Source organism: Penicillium nucicola (genome assembly GCF_028828085.1).
Source record: "Penicillium nucicola strain IBT 29836 chromosome Unknown utg000010l, whole genome shotgun sequence".
NCBI lineage: Eukaryota > Fungi > Ascomycota > Eurotiomycetes > Eurotiales > Aspergillaceae > Penicillium > Penicillium nucicola.
This window is the reverse complement of record NW_026643134.1, coordinates 5,387,658-5,409,117: the sequence shown is the minus strand read 5'-3', so window position 1 is coordinate 5,409,117 and position 21,460 is coordinate 5,387,658. Positions and strand designations below refer to the sequence as shown.

The window sequence follows — 21,460 nt, the reverse complement described above, 5'->3', positions numbered from 1 at the left end:
AGTACAGTAGACACTCCATATCAATCCATTCAAAGCGGGAAAAGAAAAGAGAGCAAAAAGCAAAAAAAGGGGTGGACTTGTCGCAACTGGCAGTAGATATATCGGAAAGTTCACATCATGCAGGCATGTGTATATCATCGGCTCCAGAAACGCCACTATCCTTGCCGCTCTGCTTCACGAACTGCAGGTGGATTCCAAGGGCTCAAACTATTAATCACCAAATCCACTACGGAGCACTTGGCGACCCTCCATCTAATCAGATCGAAACTGTGGCACGGGAGACTTCTGCCATCAAAACCCTGATATTCAACACAAATAGAATCCCAGAGCCTTCAATTGACACACGGGTATCGCTATGCTAGAAAATAATAGATATAGAAGATACAAAGACAGAACCTTGGAACCAGCCAAACCCCAACCATGCTTTTTTTTTCGGGGGTGTCGTGACCCCAACTCCCTCGTTTAATCTCGGAAAGTAAGAGATTTGCCAGGCGTCTCGCGCTTGGTCTTGCGTGCACCCGACGGTGCTTCCATAGCCTTGGCATATGGGTTGAAAGTACGTCTCTTCGGTTGCATTGCTTTGGAGGAAGAGGGGGCATTGAGAACGGCATTGGCATTGTTGTAGTCGAAGGCGGCCTCGTTGGCGGTCTGTGCCTGTTTAGCCTTCTTCTCCTTCTTCTCTTTGCGGGACTTCTTGGACTTCTTTTCGGTCGAGTCGGCATTGCCGTCGTCGAGATCGGCCGTGGTGGAGAGGGCTTGTGTGGTGTCGTTGACGGGGGTGACCTTGCGCTTGCGGGGACCACCGAGGTCCTTGACAGTGAAGTATTTCTTGTCTTCGGCCTCGGGGCCGGGCGTGGGTTTGGGCTTGGGTGCTTCCACGGGTTTGGAGGCCGTGCCGAGGGCTTCCCGAGTCTCAGAAACGGTTCTCGGCATGGCTGGCAACGGAAGAGAGAGGCGAAGAGCCTCTGCCGAGGCAGTGAGAGCATATGCTGGGGGAAGAGGGGTTTCTTGGATTTCCAAAATATCGCCCCAAAACTGGGATATTTCGAATCGCTTTGCAATAGGGAGATCGGCGGGTTGAGATTGCTGGTCAGTCACCTCTGCAATCTTCGCGTGTTTTGGGGGTGTCGTATCGCGCCATTCGGGGCCCGTAGCACCGGCAACCTTGGCCTCCTTGATGCGGTCCAGGAGCTCATGTTTGCGGTCCCCTGTAATGGGAGTGACAGGTGACAGGGTGCGGAACAGGGTGCCCATGTCGAGCGGCATGGCGGTGGCGAGCCTGAAAAGAACGTGCTTGGGGAACACACACTGCCATCCCTCGTCCTCGGCGCGCGCTACTTCATCACGCCATTGATGAACAGCCTTGAAAACAGCGAATTGCTCTTTGGTGAGGTTACCAGCGTTACGCCACAGCAGATCATACCAACCTCCCGGGCCATGTCCATGCACGGCATCGTAAACAGGGCGTTCGTACCGTTGCAGCGCTTCGTCCTTTGACCGCTCGTTAACGTAGTCAATGTGGCTCGCTTCGGCGGTCGAGTTTTCAATTAGGTCGTTGCGTAGACAGTCGTAAATGTAAAGAAGATAATGTGTGTCGGACCGTGCATAGTCAAACATCTCGGTGGGAAGTGGGCGAATTCGCCAATCAGCAGTTTGATACCGCTTATCAGCTTCGAAGTTGACAAACTTGTGCAGGAGGAACTTCAAGCTCCGCTTGGGGAAACCGAGCGCAGATGCAGCATGGAAAGTATCGAACATGCCAACCATATAGAGGCCCAGATCACGCTGCAACCAGATGATATCCATAGTAGCACCGTGAAGGACCTTTAAGATCTTGGGGTCTGTAAACACTTCGTTGAGCATCTGCAACTCTTCTCTCCAGGGCTTCAAAGTATCCACAACCCAATCCTTCTCGCGAGTGCTGATCTGCATCAGAGACACAAGGCCGTGGTAAGAGTGAACGTCGTGGTGTTCCAAATCAATAGCAATTTCCTTCGCTTTCTTCAGTTCCTCCAACATATCCTTGACTCCATCCAATGTATCGACAAATGTAGCTGTCGTACTCTCAAATGGTAAATAGTCAACCGGGGGAGAGATCTCATATACGGGCTTGGGATACTCGGAGGCACGGATCTCAGCAGCGTAGGGGTGAGGATAAGCGATTGCGCCATCGATCTTCTGTGTTTTCAAACACTGATCCAGCGGGACAATGGCATTTGGTTTGGTCTTGAGCAGCGGCTTGAAAGGTCCCAGGTCAGAATTATCAGGTTTGCGGTCAAACTCCAATTGTGGCTTGGGAATCTTGGACGGGCCGTAGTCGTAAATCGATGGGAAGTTTGGTGCTTTCTTCACAATCACGGGAGCCTGCTCTTCCTCCGACGGACTCAACTTCTTAATGACGCCTGTAAACTCATCTAGACAAGCATCGGCTTTTTCCAAAAGCGAGTCGATCACGTCTACCACACCGCGCCAGTTGTCGTCGACAGAATCCTCGTCGTTCAGGGTCGGAGCGGCGATATCGGTACCGGTTGTCGCAGCTTTGAGCACGGCGGTAGTCAGCGCAATGATGCGCTCACTCTGCTCATCGAGTGACTCTGAGACATCGGCGTTGAAGGTGCGGTGGAAGTTCAAGTCTTCGGAAGAGAGCTGTCCAACAGTCCGCGTCACTTGGACCAGTGCGGACGACAGCTTGTCCTGGAACGGTTGAAAATCTGCAGAGTCCATGACTGGCAGAGCTTCAATTCCCGGGATCTTTGTAATTAAAATGCGCGAACAAGGAACTGGAACGGTTGTCAGAACGCTCCGAAAAAAAAGTCGCGGCAGGAAATTGACTGGAGAAATGGTTGGCCCGCTTTGACCGCCTTCCCAGAGTGGCGAACTTTGTATGAAGGTCCGCGGATCACCTCTTTTCTCTTGTTTCAACTACTCAGCTATCGACAATCAGGACTAATTTTGGCTGTCAGAATATATCAAAGCTGTCTTCTCATCTGCTTGGATAATACTTGATCACCATGGCTGCCTCCATCGCCCCCGAATGTAATGATATCAAAGAGTACGTCTCAGTGAAGGCCCAGGTTTACATGTCAACCGGATATACTAACATGACTCAATTAGGAAATATGACACCTGCTTTCTCAAATGGTACAGTGAGAGTATGCCTCACGGTTATGTCAATTTTCATACAGACACCAGAAGCTAACTACGGAGCAGAATATCTGCGTGGCAACACCGCTTCCAATGACTGTGAAGAACTATTCAAGAAATACAAGGGATGCTTGAACGTAAGTTTCTAGAAATTCTCTTGCATCTCAAGAAGACATCAATGATCTAACGGGCATTTCTTGCTGCTCTTAGAAAGTTTTGAAGGAAAGGGGCATTGACAGCATGTTGGATGATGCTCGCAAAAGCGGTAGCAGTGAAACTGACGCAGAGTTTCTCAAAAAGTCTTGAAGGAAATCTTTGGTCTGTTTGATCATTTTACTCTAAGACTTTGACACTATTATCCTGTTCATCGACAGCACGCATACTCGCAACTAATCATGGGACGGAGTTGGTTTACATGTCTACATTGTTGTTTCGTTCTGTGCATATTCTATCTCATCTCTACATTTGCATATACCAATATCTCTTTTCATCATCGATTATCTTTCTTGAAACATATCTTTGCGGTCATGAAATTAAGGATACCCCGGGAAAGAGGAATATGTTAAGAAATTATGTACAAAATAAGATGCGGTGAGGCGGTTAATGGCATTAGCGATGACCTCGTCGCCGCATATCAAGCTGCCCAAAGTTCGCAGGCACTTTAGCAATCGGATTGAGGCCACCAATGCCCCCGCCCATAGAGCCAGAGCCACTACTCCCGCTACTGCTTTTCTTAGGCTGCGTGAGTAATGCCCAGACCTCTGCCATGCCGGCCCGACGGGCAGGTAGCATGCTGTATTGCATGCTATACAGGTTGCGGCGGTGGATGGGAGGTACGAAACGGCCAGTGACAAGGCAGAAAATAACTCGGGGCGCGAGGTAGTGCTTCCGGAGTCTATGACCTAGTTGGAAGTACTGGTCGAACATTGCACGTAGTGGTAAGGGGATGGACTGGCTTACGTTAGTATTTAGGCAGCCCCAATGGATTGATTATGTAGAAAACTTACCTCAAGGTGGATGTAGGAGGTCATCGTAGTCGAGTCCTTATTAGTTTGTTTCTTGTCTGTTTCATCTCGTAGCTCGAATCTGATACCACCTGGTAGACGTTGCGAGTCTTTCACGCGGAGCATCAGGGCGAAAAGTGGGAAATGATTTAAGAACGCGAGGCAGGTGTCAAGTGCTGCCTTCATTGAAATGATTAACATCCGAGCCGAGGCGAAGGTCAAGTAGAATACCACAACGGTCGGAAGTAGGAAGAACAGGACAGTGAAGAGGATGGTGCCAAGAAGAAGTTGGTCGAGGTCATAATCGCATGAGTCAATTCGGTTGCGTAGGACGTTGCGTTTCTTGCCACGAAATAGATGGAAAAGGGAAATGATAATGGTGAGTTGCCAATTAAAAATGCGTGCCGAGGCAATGTAAAAGGAGTAAATGTGGACTGTCAGAATCGACAGAAGATCAGAGAACAGTGCAATTGGCATGCTTGCACCTGCAAAGCTTGAACATCCAACGATATAGATGACAGCAGGAAGATAAGGTTGCAAATTGGCAATACAAGCTGCCCAGTTCTCAATGACCCAGAGGAATAGGTCACCAAGGAATGCTGCCAGTTCATTGTTCAGTTTCAGCCCAGCTGGCCAATCCATGAGCCATGAAATTGTTCGTTGCAGGCCTTCCACTGTCCATCCGGTGAGAACAGTGTTTATTTGAGAAGCGACCCAGTTCGCGTTGTCCATGATATAAGATCCTAGCGCAATGCCGATGATCACATCATTAGCAACAAGCCACAAACTGTTATAGAATCGAATATAGTCAGGATGACTAGTTGTCACGCTCTCCCAATTATCCTTTCTCTGCCGAAGCTTCACATATTGAATCGGCCAGTAGCAAAACTGCTGTAACCGTATATCAACCTGTTGAGCGGTCGCCGAGATATCCTTGAGGGCAGCAGCGTCAGGGCGAGCACGCCACTCGAGAACCTGCAAGACGATCTCCGCAACAGATCGGTGGCACACAAGCCCAATGACAAAGACTCTGGTCACAACAGGCCAGAGCCATTTCCAGAAAACATGGGCGATGCAGAGAACAAGGAATCCCCACAGCGTTGTTGCTGATTCAACCACACGTTCTCCGACACTCATACTTCTCTTCGCACGAATCCCAATTAAATGGCTGTTCCTGTGCATAAGTTGCCCCATCTCATATGCACAATTCACTTGGTTGACTATCAGCGGGAGCGCTTGCTCCTTCTGCGATGGGATGTGCCTGACGACTGAGTGAAGCTTGAGCTTCTCAACTAGCAGTTTGGATCCAGCTTTGTTTCCATCTTCCCCGGTCTCTATCTTGTCAGAAGATGGACCCCAAATCTCCGCCGTTGTGGCTTTATCGCCCAGAGCCAGAGAAATTGGATCCAGGGACATATACTCCATACGCGTTGGGTGTGGACGGTGATACATGATAACCTGAACCGACACGCCTGCTTCCGGTGGACAGAAAATACGAGGGACCTTTAATGGCGGGTGCGTAGTCACATAGAGATGAGAGGAGCTGAATGAAGTGGGAGGCTGAGCAGAATTGGTCGAGCCAAGGACATGCATCTGGGACCGTCCACACAGCGCAAAGATACGCACAACCGGGTGCGGGCTATTGCGAAAGAGAATCCCCGCCCGAAGCGCATTGTCGACATTCCGAGGCTATATCAATCAGGACCATTAGCTTCCAAACAAGCAAGCTGAACAGTTTCAACCCCACTTACCTCGACATCCTCCAGCACTGTGAGCACAAACAGATCAAGCTCAGAGTTCCGCCATCCAACAATTACACCGGGCGACGAAGATCGCGGGAGGTCATATGGCCAAAATACCCGCAGGAGTCCATCGCTCATGAGCATATTGTCATCCTCCACTCGAGTCTCAGAACGAACCTCGACGGCGCAACTGTTCTCGCGCAGAGACCCCGAAATTCACGTGGCGCGGATGCTAACATCCCCAATCGTCAGCATTCATCACCAATTCATTGCCTGTAGAGGATTTGCGAGTGGCTCACCAACTGACCCTCCTTCGACGCCAGGTGATTAATCGGCAGAACGAGGAGGAAGAAGAAAACGGAGAGGAAGAGGAATCCCTTTGCAGTGCGCGTCTATACAGCGAACATCAATTAGCATTTCGTGCAAGAGAAAGTATAACCGTGGAGCATGCGCGACGCCAAGCTGATAAAGTCGCAAGTGGAGAGAGAGGGGCGGCTAGGAGCCAAAGCAAAGACTAGGAAAGACACATACCACGACACCGTGGTCCCAGGCAAAAATGGCCAATTCGTACAGGCGGGTTACAAGATCCCACCTGGCGGTGATATAGCCCGCGACAAAGATTCCAAGGGTGAGGACGGAAAAGGGGTGCATGAATTGAGGTTGTTCAGGCGCTCCGCGTTTAGGTTGCGCGCATAGCTGGATGAGGGGTGGACGGGATGGGTTTCGGGAGATGGCCGTGGGGTAATATGAAGAGCCGGTATGTTGGTGGTGAGTTTAGGCCCGAAATGACAAGTTGAAGACTGAAATGAGCGATAATCCGGGGCTGGAAGTGTATGTTGCTTCATGGAGATCCCGCGTTGATGGCTTCTAGACCGTCGGTTACACGTGACTGGCCCCGGGCCCTAGATCGACATGGTTGTTTACCTGACTTGCTTACCGATTTATTGACAGGTTGGGAGAAGTGATTTCATCGTGGTATCAATTGTAATCAATATTTGAATTATTCTCTTGAATGATAGTTGAGTACATGATCATGTCTTTCCATGTCTCCTCTCAGAACGCCGGACACCATGGAGCCCTCACATAAATACCATATTCTTACAACGCCTTGATACCCTGGAATACTTTGTTGGCTTGGAGCTTCTCATCGGCTCCTGCCAGATCACGCATAAGCTGTCGCTTTTGTTCAGCGGTAAGCTCTTTGCCCTCGGTTGCTGCCTTCCATTTGAGAAGCATGGCCTTGAGCAGCGCACTGCCCTCTTCCACCTCTTCCTGGGTGTACTTGTCGAGGGATGGCGCAGAGACTTGCTTGCCATCACCTTCGCCCGTTGCAGATGTGAAATCTTCCAGCTCTTCGGCCTTTTGGCGGGCCATGTTGACGACTTTTTCTGGGAATCGCACTAATTCGGCGACATGAATACCGAAGGATTGATCACAGATACCAGGCTCCACGCGGTAGAGCAAAGTCACCTGGCGCTTCTTTTTCTCCTCAGCTTCAGCCTCGGCCTGCATGTCATCACCATCGCCAATGAATGCCACGACGTGCAGGTTCTTGACGGCTTTCTGGTACCGGTCTGCTAGGGCCGTAAGCTCGTGGAAATGGGTTGCGAACAGACCGAAGCAGCGGATCTCGCTGACGATATGCTCTGATATAGCCCAGGCAAGACCAAAGCCATCGTATGTGCTAGTTCCACGACCCAACTCGTCGATGATAATCAGAGACTCGGACGTAGCAGACTTGAGAATGTTGGAAGTCTCAAGCATCTCTGCCATGAATGTCGACACACCCTTCAGCTGTGAGTCACTTGCACCGACACGAGCAAGAATGCAGTCGAAGATAGTCAGCTCGGCTTCGGTACAAGGAACGAAGCAGCCAGTTTGTGCCATGAGGGCAATCACACCAATCTGTCGGATGTATGTGGATTTTCCGCCCATGTTGGGACCAGTGATTATAAGGAATGACGACTCATCACGAATTAAGGAAACATCGTTAGTGATAAATGAAATATCGTCCTGCATCTCCATACATGGGTGACGAGCTTCTTTGAGAACAGTGTTGCCCGTTCCACGAGGATGCATTTTAGGGCGGACATAACCCGAAGGAGCATGCATCGAAGCATGCGCGAAGCTCACAATGACATCAAGGTGCGCCAGCACACCGGCGAGTTGCTCCAACACCGGGCAATACGAAGCGGCAACGTTGACGACCTCATTGACCAGCCCGGTCTGGGTTCTGTTGTAGTTGGAGGAGAGTTGATCATGCTCCCGACGAAGGGATTGCATGGTCGAGTTGGTAAAGTAGACACCATTCTTCTGGGTCGAGCACTCCTGATACTCTTTTTTATTGCGGATACAGCCTGCTTCATTGCGAGTAAGACGGAAGCACCATCCATGAACTCGGTGGTTCTCCATGAAAAGCTTCTTTTCCATTTCCTGGTTCAAGTCCTTTGAAACACGGCGGTGTTCCATATCCATGTCGTAGCGTAGCTTGTCGAGCTTTTTTCTGATGATCTTCAAACCCTCGTCAAACTCGGGCTTGATGATGAACTCGTGGTTCTCCAGAGCAGCAAGATCAACTGTCGTTTCCACCATCTCCTCCAGCATGGCCAGGCTATCTGAATAGCCACGTAGCTTGGATGTGTATTCAGCCTCGAGGGGCTCCTGATACTGCTCATCCATCACATCCCCAAACGCACTGACGAACCCGGGAAGACGGATGGAAACTTGGTATGCGCGAACAACATCTTCCAGGTTGGCCTGTTTCCTCTGGAAACGCTTAGCAAGCCGGTAAAGATCAGGAATAGCACGCAGATGCTCCTCCTGCATGGTCTGACGTAGCTCGGTATTAACCACGAAAGCCTCAACGAGTTGCTGCCGCTGCTCAATAGCAGCCAAGTCCATCAACGGTTGCTTAAGCCATTGAGCCAGCAAACGACTTCCAACAGGAGTCTTGCAATGATTCAAAAGACCAAACAAACTCATGCTCTTAGAGCCATCGCGTGGACCAGGCATAAGATTCAAAGCCCTCAACGCCGAAGCGTCAAGCTTCATATATTGGGACAAATCGTGCTGATAAAGCTGATACTGACCAAAGTTCGTAGGATCAGTCATCACAGCAAGGTACTTGATCAAAGCCGAAGCAGACCCCATAGCCAACTTCAGCTCCGTCTGCGGTAAAGTCCCAGCGGAATGTTCATCGCGCAACAACCTAGTAAGGTCCTGCTCGATATCACGAACACCGAAATCAGCAACAGGGCGCTCAGAAATTGCTATTCCACAGCTATCAGCGATAGCACGGATCTTAGCCAGCTCGACATCCTTCCGCGTCGCATCCATCGTCACAAGACATTCTTTCACGCCGAGTTGAATTACCAAGGACTCAAAATTCGAGTAGATGTCATTATCGAGGAATTCACTGACACCCAGCTCGCGCACGCTTGCATCGGCGAAACACACACCGACGTTCCGTGCCTCGGCTGCGCGTGCAGATATCTTCACAGCTAGAATAATAGGTGCCTGGTCCATTGAGAGGGCACCCACACTGCCAAGCTCTTCTTCCACGTCTTGGAGGTTGCCGGGGCTAGCTTGCTTTGCGAGCTTCCAGTTGCCCTTGCCTGTGCCGCCAGAGGCCCAGATCTCGATGCGCTTGTTGAGGCGAAATAGAGATTCACGGAGGAAGTTCCGGAAAACTGTCACACTCATTGTGACGGAGGGTAGACCGTTGGATTCGCTGCGGCCTAGGTTGCGGATAACGGATGTTGTTTTGTAGACAGTGCGTGCGATGAATTCTGCATCTGCACCATGGGAGGAGTACCAGTCACCTCGGTCGAATACTCGGATTGTTTCATTGTTGTCGACTGCTGGGAGAGAGCGGTAGAAGCCGATGAAGCCGACTTCATCGTCGACCTGGAGAATTCGGAGATTAGTTTGGGAGGGCCTGATAAATTGGATAAAGCAAGCTCAAGGCATACCTTTAAATCTGGTCGAGAAGACATTTCGTCGGTTGATGCTGAAAAAGATGGTGGAAAAGGACAATTGACCTTGTATCATGGTGGTTGGATCTGTCAATTCGACGCGCTCCAGCCACGCGGTCACGTGTGACGCGTCGCGCGTTAAGTGGCAGACCTGATCGTCTTTTTAAGGATATATTGTGGAATTAGGGTGGGAAATGGATTCGATGATTAATGGGATTATGATTGTTTGTCCGAAGACCTAATTTCTAGATAGTACAGGCTGAGGCTAAAACACGAATGATAAAATAAAGGGTATCGAGCGCTGATGCAGGATCGCGAGCAGACCAGCTTCGCGGATGCGAGATGAACAAAATTCGAACAAAAGAAGAGGGCTAAAGCCCAACATCTTCAAACAGAAATTTACACGACGGGGGTCTTCACACATGTAGCAGACTTGTCCCAGTCAGCCTTGAGTTGGGCAGCTCTCACACCAATATCTTTGGCAGAGACGTCCTTGCAAGACTTCAACACAACAGACTTCATCTCCTTGACAGTAACAATGCTGATCCAGTTACCGGCAATACTAGGTTCAGCCAGAATTTCAAGACACACCTCCACTTCCTCGCGGGGAATTGGGCTGCGGATGGAATCGCGGACAAGCTCGATCATGGAATCGATCTTGAAAGGCTTGCGCTGAGAGGCAAACATAGCCTTGATGCCATTGCCGACGTAACCAGCAGGACGCAGCATGGCCAGAATTCCAACAACCTCCTCGACACGGTCAATGGCAGCACGGCGAACGAGTTCCTTCTTGGTGGGCGCGGGAGGCAGCTTGGACTGGCGCAATTCCTTGTTCTTGATACGATCCAGCAATCCCTGGCGGCGACTGACTGTGGCAGTCCGCTCCAGCGGGGTTGTCTGTGAAGAACCGGCATTGAGTCTCTCGGCTGTCAAGCGAAGCAAACCGCCCTTGAGATCCTGGAGACGCTGTTGGCCTTTTTGGAACGAGGTGAAAGGAGTGAGCGACTCGTGGATCGTGGCAAGGCCGAGTGTTTCAATGAATAGAGATGGACGGTCTTCCTCGTTAGCAGCGTGCAGAGCATCCTGAGCCTTTTCCCACAAGAGATCTAGTGTCTCTTCGAACGAGTCTTGTAGAGCAGCAGGCTGCTCGTCCACCTGGAAGGTGCGTTCCACACAGATCTTGCCGAGTCCGTAGTTTGCCAGTCGGTAAGAAACAGTCGTCGCCTTTGAACTCTTTTCCCAAACCCACAACAGACGCTGCAAATCCTTCATCTGCACCTTGCGTTTTTTCCACATGCGGGTTACACTGCCAAGAAAATCTCGAAGGTCCGCAGGGGCATTGACGCCGTTGTGTGCCATGTGAAATGAGAAAGCCTGAACAAAGGCCGAATGAAGGTTGAGAACATCGTTGAATAATGCAGGCCGAGGAACAATGGGGAGTTCCTCTTTGACTGGTGTGATTTTCTCAAAGTCGATGGTCCTTTGCTTTGAAGGGGTCGAGGGTGTCGAGGGGGCGGTTTGGACAGGGGCGCGAGCACGTCGACTGGGTGTCCTCTTGGGGGTTGCCTTGGGAGAAGCAAAATGGCCGCTGCGTGGTGAAGACACAGACAGTTCATTCAGTCGCAAAGTTTTCGAGGGTGTGCCTTCCTCAATTGGGGTTGGACTACCGGCGTCGACATTTTCGAGTTCCTGGAGCTTGCGTTTCTTGGAAGGCGAGACGGGGAGCGAGGCGGGTTTGGCGGATAGTGACTTCCCAGGCAGTGACGGTGTGATACCAGCTTTGGTTGTCCTGGTAAAGATTTGAATTGCTGGCTGGGCGGCGCTTGCCCGTGTGGTGCGCATTGCTGGAAAAGTTTCTCAGTTGCCAGGGAGAAGATAAAAGTGGAAGGGGCGATCAATGCAGCTTTAGTATGATAAGTAAAAAAATATGAATATACTCAAACAGCAGAAAGTGGGAAAGAGCAACGGGGCAGAAATGGAGTCAGATGAAATGCAGGGACACGCGTGAAAAGAAGCGCGTTGAAACCACACTAGCCTATTCGGGTTAATTGGTAACGCGTGGAGGAACTAGAACGCGAACGCCAATTTCACTCTTGAACGTGTGGAATATTATGCAACTCAGAAAATTAAAATGGAGACAGTAGCAGCTGAATGTCAATTTAATCAATTTCAGAGAATACAATCTAGTCCGGGGGTTGGCATTCTCATCACTATGGTAATCCCCTGGCATTGGAATGCGACTCAACCCGCCTATACTCGGGGTCTGCTCTACGGAGATTGGTCAATGGGCTCGAATTTAGACTACTGGGTCTGTTCGCGAGACCGGAGACATGGAGCCTGACTCTTTTTTACCGAGCGCGTTGATTGCATACTGATGGAGTAACATTCATGGATGAGGAAGAAGTCAATTATTCATGATATTCTCGAGAACCCATTCTCGAAACAACCAGCGCCGTGGCATAACAGAACATTAATTGCCAATGAGTATCATGGCAACACGCATCAAACTTGGATCATAGCTTATTTCTTGCCTCCAAACCAGCCGGAGACGGTACCCTTGGCTTCCGCGGCCTTCTGCTCGACCGTGCGATCCGCCTGGTCCACGCTGTTGTTGACCTTGTCTAGCCCGGCACTGAGTCTGCTTTTGGCGTCGTCGCGGAGACCGTCAAGCTTGTCCTTGCCCTCTTGGGCCCAGTCGGGGATCTTCTCGCCCTTGGCGCGGGCAGTGGCAATCTGTGGTTTGTGTTAGTATGGCTTGGTCTATGGTAAGTGGCGATGGCAGAGCTTCAACGTTGCTGTATGAAGTGGGCAACAACAATCATGAATATGGAATTGCACTTACAGCGTCGTCGATCTTGGCACCGGCGTCCTTGCCAAAGTCCTTGCCGAACTTCTCGGCGTTCTCGTTGCCAGGGAGCTTCTCACGGGCTTTCTCGGCGTCGACTGATAGCATTGGTTAGCTCAAGCACAAGAGACAATGGATGGCAACTGTCAGGTCGGTTACATACTCTTCATTTTGTCTCCTGCGACCTTGGGGTCACCACCGGCGCTGTACAGGTAGTAACCTACTGCACCAGCGCCACCGGCGCAGAGGAAGAGGGGCATGCGGCTTTTAGACATTGTGATATTGTAGATGTAATGATTGGAGATGTGAATTCCAAAGCATCCGGGGATCCCTGTACTTATAGGTTTGTCTCGAGGTTGAAACCGGGGAAAGCCAGTCAGCCGACTATGACGTCTGTCCCCGTGCCTAGACCCTCCACCTTCACTTTTCTCCTTACTTCTTCATACTTCAAATCCAAAGGAATTTGGAATTATTATAGCCGATTTACTTCTCTCAATTGCTATACTGAATTCTCAGGTGTTATGCGTCTTCTACGAGACTGAAGTGTGTTCTGGTTGCTGCGATGTAGTATCGTGTGAAGTGCCAGACGCCCGTCGACGTCACCGGCAAGTCATCGCCTCATATCCTTGGAGCCAAGATTTCCACGATTTCCTCCCGAACTACTTGGTTTATGCTTTCTGAGGCTGGAAAGGTTAGAGTTGAGCGCGTATACGTCATTTGGGAATATCATCATTTTCTATGCCCTAACCAGTTGGACGTCTATGCTCATTATCCGCCTCTTCTTCCGTTACATCCTCGACTGACGCTCTTTGATAATTAGACACCATATACATCTTGGATTCTTTGAATGAGTCGCAGGTGGCAGTGTCAGAGTCCAGTCCGTCCTAGATGATCAGAAGACCAATTAGCATCAACTCGAGAGACAAAACCCCCCAGTAGAAACAATGGCAGAACGACTCACCGGATCCTCAACACAAGGACTCTGAGATCCATTCCCATCCAAAGACACGTCAACTAAAGGTCGACACCAAACCGACAACCTCAACTTCCATTCCCAGAATTTACTATTCCCCCACCACAACTCCCCCTAGCCTTCACAGCCTCATCAGAAATCCCATCCTGCCAAACATCCCTTGAAATCCGACACGCAACCTCCGAATCATCAACCCAAAACAAGCCCAAATCCACACTAGACCAATGCCTCCACTGGACGCCCTCCCGCTCAACATCCTCGCCAAGATACAATTCCCCAACAGAACTATACTTGAACTGCGGACAGGAACCGGGAAACTCATACGACACAATCCTCGACCGGACATGCGTCCAGAAAACACGACCGTAGATTGTACAAGTCCGCTCCCAGCCCGGCGGAAGGCAACTCCCATCTTCCTCCTCTTCCGGTTCCTCGATGGGCGGTTTCCAGAAACATCGCTTCTCGTGTCCGTGTGCGTAGGTGTCCACGTAGAAGATGCGGTTTGCGTTGTCCAGGCGCCAGTCCCAGCCCTCTGGGAGGACTGGGAGGTCGAGTGGGTGGTGGAGGTCTTTCTGGGGGAGTTTTTCGTATGTGAGTTGGAGAAGGGGTTGGGTTGGGGTTGGAGTGGGGTGAGGATGTGGGTGATTGAAGTCATTCTGAAAGGGTTGGTTCGTTGGCTGGGGGGTGTTGGGGTCGTTCTTGGGAATTGGGAAGTGGTTCTGATATGGTGAGTATGGTGGTGAGTATGGATATTGGAATGAAGCACCATATGCGTATCTCTGATGGGGAGCTGGAGGAGCTTGGAAGTATGGCGGTGGCACTGGAGTCGTCTGATATGTGTGGTTGTAATAGGCTTGGGGTGGGAAATACCCATTCTGGGGTGGTATGTATGAGCCTGGGACTCTTTGGAAAGTGGCATACATCGCATAGTTGGGATCTATGAGCGGGTCAGGGAACTGGCCCGGCATAGTCGGACGACCTTGTTCGGGAGAGGCTTGGGTTTTGTAGTTGTGTACGAAAGGTCGCTGGTGTTCTTTCGTTGTTGGTCTCGAGCCCGCTGTCGTCGCGGAACTCCAACCTGAAGGTGATTCAGATCGAAACTGTGGCTGGGTTTCTTTCGTCGTTGATCCCAGGCCTGCTGTCGTCGCGGAACTCCAACCGGACGGTGACTCGGATCTAAATTGTGGTTGTCGTGTTCGTCGTTCACGCTGTCTTCTCACTTCTGGTCCCGAGGAATAATCTTGGGCTGAATCGCCCACCTCGACAATGTTGCTGTTGATATTGTATCGTTTCGGTCTGCGAGGAAGTGGCCGGTGGGTATTCTGGTTGATTTTCGGCTTGGTTTGATCTCCCCCTGGTCTTGGCCCATCTTGTTGTCGCTCTAGATGAACAGAGACCTTTCGTGGCTTCGGTGTCTCTCCTGGTCGAGATGTCTGTCCAGAACATGCACTAAGCCCGTCAGATCAATATGTCCTTTCCACGTTCAATGAGAACATACTTCACTTGGAGAATTGTAATATCAAGACTCTTATCATTGAAACTTCGCCTCAATTCGTGCAAATGTTTCCTCAACTCGTCATAGTGTCTGCCGATATCATTACCGCGAAACCCACAGTTGATGAGATCTCGCTGAAACTCATGCATCACATCCTTCCCATCGCCATCCTTGATGGTGAATCTGTCTGTCGCCGGCAGACTCGACTTATCCGCCATATAACGCTGAAGAAGAACCTCCTGTATCTCACCCAATAGCATGGGAATAGCATCATCGTGGTTGGGAGACGCATACAGATAGACTGCCGACCATTAGAGTCGATGCCAAAGTAAACGAGAGTGCAGACTTGACTTGCTTTTGATTCCTATATCAAGATATCAGCGTTCGCCCCAATATCCCTCTCCTTCCGTGACATCCCATACCTATCACACAATAACTCGTCCCGACAATATCCCCAACCTTGACCTCATAACAAGAAACACTTCGAGACCTCCCAGGGTCCGGAATACCCCGTGGGTCCATCTGATACATATCCGCAGAGAATCAAACGTCCTCAAGGAACCGGGGCCATTCCTTTATTCTTAAGAGAATAAAAAGCAAGCGGCCGTTGCCAGTTGTTTCCCCTCACAGGGTGGCCCGGATGCGAACGCCATGGGCAAAACACACCCCTGTCGTCAGCCCTGACTTTTGCGATCACCTCCTGCCACACCCGAACCGATATGGTTGATCAGTGTCGTGTTTGATTTGATGCACCGTCATCGCAGCAATAACCATGTCTGTACAGTCGATTCATCCTAGTCAATATCTATATACCCCATACCCCATACACTCTCCACAGCGGCCATCACACCACCGCACATCGAATGACAGTCCTGCACGTACAACAACCCCATACTGCACAGTGATATTGTAGATGACCATCCTGCATGGCCAGGTGTACCATATACTATACCCGGGCAAACAACACCACGTGGTCCAATCATTGCATAGGCTCATTGTCCAGCGGTCTTCATGTTTCATGGTCTGATTCATTCACAATGCGATCCTACATATGAGCGGGGCGGGTTTGGGCTTATCGTGGCATGAGGCTTTGCCGCTATCACTGTCTACTGTACAGTGTACAGTCGTACATGGGCCAATCTGTCCCTTGGGGAAGATGGTGGTGTTTTATCCCCGTCTCGTGTCCAATGAGCGGTCTTCCTATCTGACCGGACTTGCGTCAAGCCATGTACACCTTTCTTTCTGTGTGTGTGTGTGTGTGTGTGTGTGTGTGTGTGTGTGTGTGTTGAGAGAGAGGGGAGTGAGGCGGCGAATTATAAATTGGCATGGATGCCCTTCGATTCACGCTTGATTTCCTTGTTTCTGTTCGTGGACACCTCGCTGAAGTGAGGCATATACTGAGTTGTTCGGTTTTGGTTTGAGCGGGAGGTATTTTCGCTTTCCTTCTGTTCTCTACGTCCCCTTTCAAAAGAAAAGTCGGGGTCTGAATCTGGACCGGTGGTGATACACTCGAGAAGATAGAAGCTAAGAATACATCGAGGGGGAGAAGTGAGATGGGGAGGGCTAACAGGAGGTATGATCCACAGTGTAAAATGCATTTCAGTCATATTCAGTTCATAACAGTTATCCAAAGTCCCTGTAGTCCGTAAAAAGAGAAAAATGAGAAAAACGACGTGATCCACCAAAGAGTAATAATATAGTAAGACACAAAACGGAAAAGAGGTAGGAAATAAGGCAGAGAGGGAGGGAGGAAAAGGAGGCAGAGAAGATGGTGAGGAAGAGAAGAAGGGTGGTTGAGGTAGAGATCTAGTACGACTCAAAAAGAGAAGTTGAGGGTGAAGAGGGTCAAGGTCCGCCAGGAGTAAAATGGGAAAAAAAAGGCCATCTCAGTCAAGACGAGAATGGAGAGCAAAATGGAATATGGAATGAACCCAATTGGACAAGGCCAATGACTAGGGTGATCCGTCATTTCATATCATGCACAAACGACTCCACTCATACAAGCACCTAATAACATTCCATGCGAACGCCAGGAACATGCTGCTCGGATGTGAGGTACGTATGTCCTATCCAGAATCCAATATCCAAAATGTAGAGAGCAGAGACCGCAAAAGAGGGAAATATGGCCATCTCGATTCATGAACCACAAACAAAATGTGAAAAGCAGAAAATTCAAAACAAAAAGCGAAAAAAGCAAAGACTCCTGAACACAAGGTAAAAGAAAGATGGGGCACCGTTTCCGTGTCGTGTATCAGTCGTCTCGTAAGGTCGTCAGTTCATCAAGGGTTTCATCAGCCATGTCATATGTCATAACTATGAGGTAGGTGCATGAATCCCTGAAAGATTTAGGAAAAGAGTTGAGAGGGCTGCGATGAGCCCGGTAGGTTGAGTGTCTGATGGAGAGAGGATAGGATAGGCGGGAGGGTAGTTGCTGGGATGGAAAACAAAGCGAGATGCCGAATGCCAAGGATGCAATGGATGATAGCTTCCAGGCGTTCAGTTGGAAGCGAGGGTGGTTTCAGATATGTCGCAAGGGAGAATGTTTTATCCAAAAAATGGAAAAATGAGAATTTACAGGAACAGTTTGGTAGCTCCTTTGTTCTCGCTCGTGGCGACGGCAACGAGTGCCTCTAGGCGGCCCATGCCTGAGTTGTGGGCGGCGTCAGTGAAGACGTCGTTTCGGGGTTCCCGCTCGTGAGATCGATAGCCGTCCGCGTGGGAGGATTGCCGACCACAGATCTATGACGGTATTAGTAACCGGGCCGATAGGCGTCCGTTCGGAGATAGGTTCCTACCGGGGGAGGGTGCTCGGAGGGGACAGAGTCTTGAGATTCGATGTATCCGCTGCTGTGTACGATCGCTGGATGGTAATCAACCGATGCCGTAGATGGGGTATGGACACCCTCGCTGCTACTGGAATCCTCCGGGGAGGTGCGCGCTCGGCTGCTAGTTGAAATGCTGGGGCGATGTCCGCGGGGCTCTTCTGGGCTTCTTTCGGCTGTTGGTCCAAATGAAGGTTGATAAGAGGAGGATGGACGGGAAGATACATTTTGGAGTTCTGCAATGGTCTGTTGGCTCCATTGCGAAGCAGAGGCGTTTGAAGGACGCCTATCCCGAATATCCAGTCCGGTCAGGTTGTGATGCAAAGACATATCCCAAGATACATGGCCGCGTCGGTGGCCCGGGCCAGAGATGGGCGGTGCTGGGCGATGGGATGGTTGTGCATAGTTAAAGCCGGCTCCAAAAGCGTGGGTTGGAGGGCGGTGCTGACTATCAATCTGCATGGGGCTGGCTTTCCGAGTGGGCGGAGTTAGAGGCCGGGAGACTACCTTATCAAAACTCTCAATACCGGGCAGCCGGGGCGGTTGATCGGCCCCGTTCGCACCAAATGATGCCGGAACAGTATCGGGGGTATGGTAGTGATTCAACCCACTAGTTCCAGGTCGAGGGAAGCCTGTGTAAGAAGATGGGTGCCACGTTCTCCTCCTCATCTCAGCCTCGGCGGCACTCAATGAGCCCTCGTCACGAGATACAGAGTAATTGGTACTGGCGGGGCTAGCAAACACACCAGTGCCATTGGGGTAAGGGGCACCCGGGGCTGCATGGTAAGGCGGAGGGTAAGCGTTGCCCTGTACCATGAAAGGATTGCTGCTAGTAGGCACCGAGAGACGACGGGCGGCCGTTTTACCTTCCCAGAACCCAGCGGATGACATGGGTGAAGCATACTGAGGGCTTCCTCCACCAGCGGCAAACATATTCGAAGGGGTGTAGGGGGACGCGACAGTCGCCGGGCCAATGCCCCGAATCTGACCTGGCGGGGTGCTCGGCGGCTCCCCCATCGAGTTCATCGCCAGTCGGGATCGAGCCGCGGGGTCGTTGGCCATGATCAGCGGAGGTGGGCGCCGTCGAAGTTCGGGTGGTTGACTGAACGTCGAGGCGGTTGAAGCGATACTTGACGTCGATAGATTCCTGCTGTGACCACGACTGTGTCCGCCTTGACTTCCTCCTGTGCCGGCGCGGGCCCGGCCTGGAGGCCGCACCCGATCTGTCCGAACCTGGCGCTGGAACCGAGTTCCCGTGGCGGCCAGCGAATCCCCTGGTATTTCTTCATTGACGTGAACGGTCTGCGCATGTTGGCGGAGGTTATCTAGTCGGGAAAAGCGTCGAGAGCAGTGGCACTGGAAGGGACGTTCTCCGGTGTGCTTGCGAATGTGGCGAGCCAGATGTTCGCTGCGGGTAAAGCTCAAGTTGCAGGGCGGGAAAGCGTCGCAAAAAAAGCGTTGGCCCTTCTTCTTCTTCGACGGCGGGGCGTTGCTCCCCGGATCGTGATCGTGGTCGGAGTCGTCTTGTTCGCCCTCGGAATCGTGCATCGGCTCGTCTGACATGGAAGGGGTTCGGACGTGCGTTGACACATCGTGGCTGTGTGAGTTCGGAGTGTGGTCCGTCGTCGAGGAGCCCTCTGGTGTGACCGGCACACCATTAGGATTCGCACGGGGGGTGGCCGCTCCATCCATTTCTTCCAGGGCAGAGTTGTTCACAGGGAGAAAGGAGGCCATGCTGGTAGAGGCGGGAGTGATGTCAGGTCGCCCCCAAGTTCGGACCTAACCACCAGTGGTCGCAAAGCCAACCCGACCCGGAATATTCACCCCAGGGCAAGTTGGGGTTCTATACGTCTCTATGGCGATTCGGAAGCACAAGGCTACGGGAAAATCGGACACTCGGGGAGTCTGGAGGCGAGATTGGTAAACATGGCAATCTCAGCAAGATCTACTAGAGACAGGGACCAGGACCACAAGGACCGCCCCAAAAAAAAAAAACACAACACACACACCAAGAGATCAGATTGTACGTACGATGGAGGCGCTTACTCTGGAAGAGAGGGGAGAGAGGGGGGGAAGAAAGGAGGGGAGAATGTGTGAGACCCAGTTTGGACGCAAGGGTTAGAAGTCAAGAGTCAAAAAGAGGAAAAAGAGTCAAAAAAAAGGGAGGTCAGAAATGTCAAAACCAAGGAGTGTGTGAAGCGTCAGGAAAAGATCCGAACAGAGGAAATGGTGACGATTCTTATCGGAAGCGAGGGGCAAAAGAAGATCCCAGGCACCTCAGACTCTCAGACTTCCGGGGCTACCGATGTGTTTCACCATTCGAGTTATATATGGAGAAGAAGGAGAGACGTCCAGAGAGTCCAGAGAGTCCTTGACGTTAACACCTTCGGACCTTGGGAATGCTCTCGCCAAGTCTTGAACAGTTTGGTTCTGGACACGATCGAGACCCTTATGGAGACCGTTTAGGGTTATATCTAGACCACCGTCATACATCGCATTCTTTTAAGGGTTCAAGAACCGTCTCGTCCGAGCCCGTCGTAACCTTGAATTCTCCTCCCTGGGGGTCCTCATTTGGGCCTTATTTATCCTCACCTCTTCTGTCTTGGACTTGCTGACTGGGAAAGATAACGAGACAGATCTCATGTACAGGAAGCAGGACTCGTCACCTTCGATCCGGACCCTCCGTTCAAGCCGCATTCAGGCAACCCCCCCCCTAACTCTCTGAAACTTTCTCCCCCTGGGACTAATCCCCGCGATGTGCCTGCGTCGCGACTAAACTTTCCCTGTCTGCAAACGGCCTCTGCGGTGCATCCCATCGCCAGATCCCGTGGTTCTCATGGTTCTTTGCAATGTATAACATGGACTCTCCTGCTGGGTCTGGTTACTCGACTTTTGTGCATTACGAGTCCCCCAGATGTGTGACGCCACGCCAGATGTGGATGATGTGCTTACTGGCTCCAGGCTTGTCTTGGAGGGGGCATTTTAGTTTAATCTATTATGATTTACCCTGGTTCTTGCCCTCTGCATTAGCCCCTGGGATACCATATGAGAATGCAGTGCGATTGGTAGGCAAGTCGAGAGGCGTGAGAACACGGATCCCTGGGCTCGAATCAGGTAGAGTCGAAGTCATTTATTTCCTTTCCCCGCTAATTGGATCGACACGGTAACTTGCCCTAAAAATATGACCATTAGATGATCGATATCATAGATAATATACAAGATAATATATATCTCACGAGATATTCCCTATAGATCCCCTCTCTCGTATACTCCGTCCTAGATTAAGGAGAGACGGGTACCTGTAGGTACATCTGCACGACGCCACGGGGGCTGGTCTGGGGGCGCACGGCCAAGTAGCGCCAGGTACCTGCAGGGCTTATCGATAAGCCCCTCAGTGCTGACGTCGTCGACTGAGATCTGCGTTGGGTCGGTTTCGCCCCTGGAAAGGCGATCGCGTTGCC

General features: G+C 51.0%; 8 protein-coding genes across 8 annotated transcripts; 1 reads left to right on the top strand and 7 right to left on the bottom strand.

The window, feature by feature from the left end:
- Positions 1 to 462: 462 nt before the first annotated feature.
- N7511_010617 (exosome nuclease subunit RRP6) lies at positions 463 to 2,724 on the bottom strand (the record flags this gene model as incomplete). Its single annotated transcript, XM_057132994.1, has 1 exon — positions 463 to 2,724. The coding sequence occupies one exon, from the start codon at positions 2,722 to 2,724 to the stop codon at positions 463 to 465; it is 2,262 nt and encodes a 753-aa protein (XP_056980982.1).
- Positions 2,725 to 3,011: 287 nt separating this feature from the next.
- N7511_010616 (uncharacterized protein) lies at positions 3,012 to 3,450 on the top strand (the record flags this gene model as incomplete). The annotated part of the gene is made up of 4 exons (XM_057132993.1): positions 3,012 to 3,052; positions 3,115 to 3,152; positions 3,211 to 3,281; positions 3,355 to 3,450. The coding sequence occupies 4 exons, from the start codon at positions 3,012 to 3,014 to the stop codon at positions 3,448 to 3,450; spliced, it is 246 nt and encodes an 81-aa protein (XP_056980981.1).
- A 303-nt stretch (positions 3,451 to 3,753) lies between these two features.
- On the bottom strand, positions 3,754 to 6,541 carry N7511_010615 (phosphatidylinositol N-acetylglucosaminyltransferase; the record flags this gene model as incomplete). Its single annotated transcript, XM_057132992.1, has 5 exons — positions 3,754 to 4,095; positions 4,152 to 5,837; positions 5,900 to 6,043; positions 6,190 to 6,282; positions 6,422 to 6,541. The coding sequence occupies 5 exons, from the start codon at positions 6,539 to 6,541 to the stop codon at positions 3,754 to 3,756; spliced, it is 2,385 nt and encodes a 794-aa protein (XP_056980980.1).
- Positions 6,542 to 6,988: 447 nt separating this feature from the next.
- N7511_010614 (mismatch repair ATPase MSH2) lies at positions 6,989 to 9,885 on the bottom strand (the record flags this gene model as incomplete). The annotated part of the gene is made up of 2 exons (XM_057132991.1): positions 6,989 to 9,796; positions 9,862 to 9,885. 2 exons carry the CDS (start codon positions 9,883 to 9,885, stop codon positions 6,989 to 6,991), a joined length of 2,832 nt encoding a protein of 943 aa, XP_056980979.1.
- A 378-nt stretch (positions 9,886 to 10,263) lies between these two features.
- On the bottom strand, positions 10,264 to 11,706 carry N7511_010613 (DNA replication factor Cdt1 C-terminal domain-containing protein; the record flags this gene model as incomplete). Its single annotated transcript, XM_057132990.1, has 1 exon — positions 10,264 to 11,706. One exon carries the CDS (start codon positions 11,704 to 11,706, stop codon positions 10,264 to 10,266), a length of 1,443 nt encoding a protein of 480 aa, XP_056980978.1.
- Positions 11,707 to 12,384: 678 nt separating this feature from the next.
- Positions 12,385 to 12,984, bottom strand: N7511_010612 (uncharacterized protein; the record flags this gene model as incomplete). Its single annotated transcript, XM_057132989.1, has 3 exons — positions 12,385 to 12,597; positions 12,707 to 12,807; positions 12,873 to 12,984. 3 exons carry the CDS (start codon positions 12,982 to 12,984, stop codon positions 12,385 to 12,387), a joined length of 426 nt encoding a protein of 141 aa, XP_056980977.1.
- Positions 12,985 to 13,750: 766 nt separating this feature from the next.
- On the bottom strand, positions 13,751 to 14,650 carry N7511_010611 (uncharacterized protein; the record flags this gene model as incomplete). The annotated part of the gene is made up of 1 exon (XM_057132988.1): positions 13,751 to 14,650. The coding sequence occupies one exon, from the start codon at positions 14,648 to 14,650 to the stop codon at positions 13,751 to 13,753; it is 900 nt and encodes a 299-aa protein (XP_056980976.1).
- A 3,098-nt stretch (positions 14,651 to 17,748) lies between these two features.
- Positions 17,749 to 19,733, bottom strand: N7511_010610 (C2H2-type zinc finger protein; the record flags this gene model as incomplete). Its single annotated transcript, XM_057132987.1, has 2 exons — positions 17,749 to 17,916; positions 17,973 to 19,733. The coding sequence occupies 2 exons, from the start codon at positions 19,731 to 19,733 to the stop codon at positions 17,749 to 17,751; spliced, it is 1,929 nt and encodes a 642-aa protein (XP_056980975.1).
- Positions 19,734 to 21,460: the final 1,727 nt, after the last annotated feature.